Genomic DNA, 4,228 nt, shown 5'->3' on the forward strand with positions numbered 1-4,228 from the left:
CACATGAGTTGTCCGTTTCCTAGGGAAGGAAAAAAATTCGATTGGGTTGGGGTACAAACTCATTGCATGCGAGTTACAGAGTCAGTGCCTTACCATTATACCATTGCTCGCGACTTGATAGTAAGTAGACAACTGTAAATCATACAGTAAACTTTGAGTTTTGTTGTCGTCTTGTGGTTCACTTCATGTTCACACATGATTCACATCTTGTTCACCCATCTTATGTGGCTCACATCTAGTTTACAACACATCTGATCACATCCTTATAAATAAACACCTTTTTAAAATGGGGCATCGATCCAAGGCCCATTGTGGATTCTGACGCGAGGGCCTCTGAGGTGCAGCTTGTAGCGAGCCATCTTTCAATGAAGGGAGATGAGGTGCGAAGGGTTTTATGCATGGCCATGCCGACGTGTTGGGCGGCACAGATTCTTGATGACTACCATGCCCCTCTCTTCAGCAGCTTGAAGAGAGCAATATAATGGGGCTAGTGCGACCTTCTCATCAAGCTCCCGTATGCACATGCATCGATCCATGCGATGTGGCTCAGCAAGGTGTCAGTAGGACCTCTTCTCTTCCTAGCGTCGGATTAATTTGCAGAGAAATTTAGATATGCTTGTGTTGAGCATTCAAAGTCACCTGCTCATTTGATTTCAGTGCTAAAATGGTGCACTCAAAATCTCCTCTTGTTTCTTGTATTTCGACAGTCTTGAGTGGGCAAGCTTCTAACAAGGAGCAGACTCAACCTATTTCCCGGGCCTGGTTCTCAGCAACGCTGCTGGTTATGCCTCAAGGTAGAGTGACGAACCAGTTGGTGAAATTGAGCTATTTCGGTGCTGCAAGCACTAGAGAGAGAAGAATTTCTAAATGTTTTAGGAACAATTCCAAGAGACCTCAAACATCGATCTGACGAGTGCAGTTGTGCATTTATGCATATAGGATCCCCAAAATGTAGCTGATAATGAGCACATATCTCATAAAAAAGCTCTGGGAATATGGTTGCAATGAGCGCAGTAAGGAAATACAAAGCTCTACAGAAGAGAGAGTATAGAGAGAGGCTACAGGAAATAGGAAAGCTTGTCCTACAAAAGATAGAGTACTGAAAATGTTAGCGTGCTGAGAAGCAGAAGAAGGCTACACGACAAAGGAAAGTTTGCGACATTGAAGGAGGCAGTGATGCCAAGAAAAGAAGCAAAGCTGAAAATATTGTTCAGCATATTCCATCAGAATTGTGTGAGTAAATGTGGATGCTTGACGTAACAGGAATGGCCCATGTTGGTTGTGAGGTTTGCAAGGGAGTTCTTGTTACCATTCAGCGGGTGCAGTAGGCATGTCAGTGGGGCATATTTATCTAAGTTTTGGGGTTGAAAGCAGGACAAATGAACTCACATTACATTACACAGATGAGTGAAACTGCATTGTATAAATGATACTCAACAGGACTCATTTAGAGCAGTCATTTCTCTGGAGCTAACAACATGCAGGAATAGAGGATTACGGGTACATTTCCAAAGTTTGTTAGGTGTGAACAAGCAAACTTCTTTCATCACATGCACACTTTTAATCTACCACTCTTGCATTCCCTAGTTTATGCTCCCTCAGCGCAGCCTCATGCATACGCAACAGCGTGCATATGGTTCTTGCATCATTTTCTTCTAGGCTGACCAGTGTTGAGACATGCTACTCAGCTAGCTGCGACTGCCACTTGACTGATGTAGGCATTTGTTTTGTTGCTTGTAGCCAAGATCTGGAGGTGACAATGACAATGATCTTTTTGAATTTCCAGGCAAAATGATGGGCAGTCTTCAGAACGACAGTGAGAAAGCATGGTGTTATCTACGGGCTTCTGTATTGCTCAAGGGCTCATGCACATCTGTTTCGAACACTTGAAAAGTTATACTAGTGTCAATTGAATCTGGCGTTGCGTTGAAATCTGTGCTGGAATCTCCAAAATCATTGCCTTCCTTTCTGTATGCAATGATGCTGCGACAGAGCGGGCATGTCACATGTGAAAAGAGCCACATGTCTATGCAATTTTGATGAAAGGAGTGGCCACATTTGGGCAAGAGGCGCAGCACTTCACCCTCTTCAAACGCATTTAGGCAGACAACACACCCAGCTAAACGATCTTGATTTGTTTTAGCATTAGATTCCTGGAGGCTGTTGTTTTTGGAAAACCGGTAAGCTGGAAGACCACTGACAAGTTGTGAACTTAATCCATTTTGCTCGCTCACTGCAGACCGGAAGGATAACCTGCTCTGAAGAAAGTCACTTCTATAATAATTCAGATTTTCGACAGTTAAATTGATTGTCTCATTTCTCTCAGTGCAACGCTGTATATACATAGATAGAACCCCTATGGAGAAGAAGGCACCGATTAGAACTACAATGATGAGAGCTGTGGATGGCATGGAATGTGATGCTGTTGAAACTATATCTTGTGAGGATGCCACTTCTGAGTCCTCATTACTCATGGAAGATGTGCTGCCCGCAGAGGAAAGAGTGAGACCGTTTTCGCTGCGACCATCAAGCTCATACCTGCCATTATTCCGAGGGGAAGGTGATGGGGCATGTATGATTTGATTTGTTGCTTGTGATGCAAAGCAAGTGGGTAGTAACAAGCAGCAAATGAAACTAATATGCACAATGGGTGAAATTCCATTTGACGACATCGTACAAATTCGTCGAGAATATGGCGAAGAGAACGATGTCTACTTATGTAGAAGAAACTGGTTTCAGTCTTGATTGTTGTGAATCAGGACAAACAAATATTAGCGGAGGAGTTGCCATTAATGCTTAACAAGGGGGACAGATTAAAATGCACCAGTTGTGAATGCCGAACAAAGGGAGTAATAATTGGGCAAGAACAGCTCTTTCCATTGGGCAAGAACAGCTCTTGGAAAGATAGTCTTCTAGAGCAGTGACGGAGGAATGCTGAGCTCTTTGATTTCAAGGAAAGGTTTCACATAAACGCTGAAATTCTTATTTGCTACAACACATGCTGCTCATATGAAAGGATGCACATGTGGGGCGTCCGACAGAGATGCGGATGATTTTGATGAGATCTATCGTTTGTTGTGAGCTCTCTCCAAAACAAGGAGCAAAGAAAAGCGTGAAAAAGAAAGAGAGAGGAGCTGTGAAGAAGAAGAAGAAACAAGAAGCAGGAGAAGGAGAAGATGAAGGAGGAGAAGGCTCAACATGCTGAACATTAGTCTCTGATTACAAATCACTGCACAAGGTGGCGGAATGGGACAGAGGGCCGGCAGTCTGCACCACCAGGAGAGGATAATAGCTTGGACGTCATAGGGAAGATTACAAACCGCCGCAAAAAGCGGTGGAGCGACAAACCGGTGGGTACACCAGTATGGCAATAGCTGGAGAGCGTGGGGAATGGCAGTCTTTGTGATTGTCTAGTTAGGAAGGATTGCACAGAAAAGCGAGTCAAAAGCAACCCACTGCCCACCAACGCACAGGGGAAGGAAGAATTTAGCGCCCAAAGTATTGTAGACAGCTTTGTTGCCTGTTTCATCTTTGCGGCTCATTGCCGCTGGTTTGTGTGAAGGTTGTTCCTCTCTTTTGGAAGAATGTGTTTAACGTGCCCTTACTAGTCAGATGGGATTCTTTGTCCCGTAGTCCACGACTCCACACAGGAGGGATCAGGGCCCCGCTTACTCTTTTTTCAAAGACAATTGAGGTACTTGTTCCGTCGATCAGTTCCATCGCACAGCTATCATCCGAATTGTGGAGTTACACACATGCAAAAGACCCGTTCACTGTGCGGGCTGCTGCTGCTGCATATTTTAAACGCTGCAAAAACGTGTGCTGCAGATGCTAAAGCTACCATGGCAGATGCTGCAATGCTACTTAAGAGCAAATCGGCATCGAATTGGTACCCCATAAGATAAGTTTCATTGTTTGCAAGATTTGTTGAATGCCCTTGCGAACGTCTACTGGATGGGATTTTTTTTTTTGGGGGGGGGGCGGGCGGAGGAGGGAGGGGAGGGGGCGGCATCTCGGTCAGGGCGGCCATGAAATGGTTGAGATGCAGACAAAAGAGCGTTGGCCGGCCCTGTAGTCTTTGGCCAAACGCCTTAGCAAATGAGCGCATGTGCCCACTATAAGAGTTATGTTGTCAAGGAGAGTTGCCCTAGCGACTAAAGCGAGGGGCTTTAAGTGCGTCCACTATGATTCAACTCTTGCGACGTGGATGTGGGCGTCGGCGTGCAAG

At 45.1% G+C, this 4,228-nt stretch overlaps 1 protein-coding gene and 1 long non-coding RNA gene across 3 annotated transcripts; one reads left to right on the forward strand and one right to left on the reverse strand.

The window, feature by feature from the left end:
* The first annotated feature begins 251 nt into the window (after window positions 1-251).
* Window positions 252-1,076, forward strand: LOC147452487 (uncharacterized). Of its 2 annotated transcripts, none has more exons than XR_015188900.1 (3): window positions 252-560; window positions 708-794; window positions 940-1,076. It is a non-coding gene; the product is annotated as an uncharacterized LOC147452487 (long non-coding RNA). The 2 variants fall into 2 exon arrangements; XR_015188901.1 differs by having other exon boundaries at window positions 258-554.
* Window positions 1,077-1,187: 111 nt separating this feature from the next.
* LOC147452488 (uncharacterized) lies at window positions 1,188-3,980 on the reverse strand. Its single transcript, XM_086518162.1, has one exon. The coding sequence runs from the start codon at window positions 2,670-2,672 to the stop codon at window positions 1,833-1,835; it is 840 nt and encodes a 279-aa protein (XP_086374288.1). The 5' UTR covers window positions 2,673-3,980; the 3' UTR covers window positions 1,188-1,832.
* Between the last annotated feature and the right edge of the window lie 248 nt (window positions 3,981-4,228).

The sequence above is a fragment of the Adiantum capillus-veneris genome, chromosome 8 (assembly GCF_014529385.1).
Source record: "Adiantum capillus-veneris isolate H3 chromosome 8, ASM1452938v2, whole genome shotgun sequence".
Lineage (NCBI taxonomy): Eukaryota > Viridiplantae > Streptophyta > Polypodiopsida > Polypodiales > Pteridaceae > Adiantum > Adiantum capillus-veneris.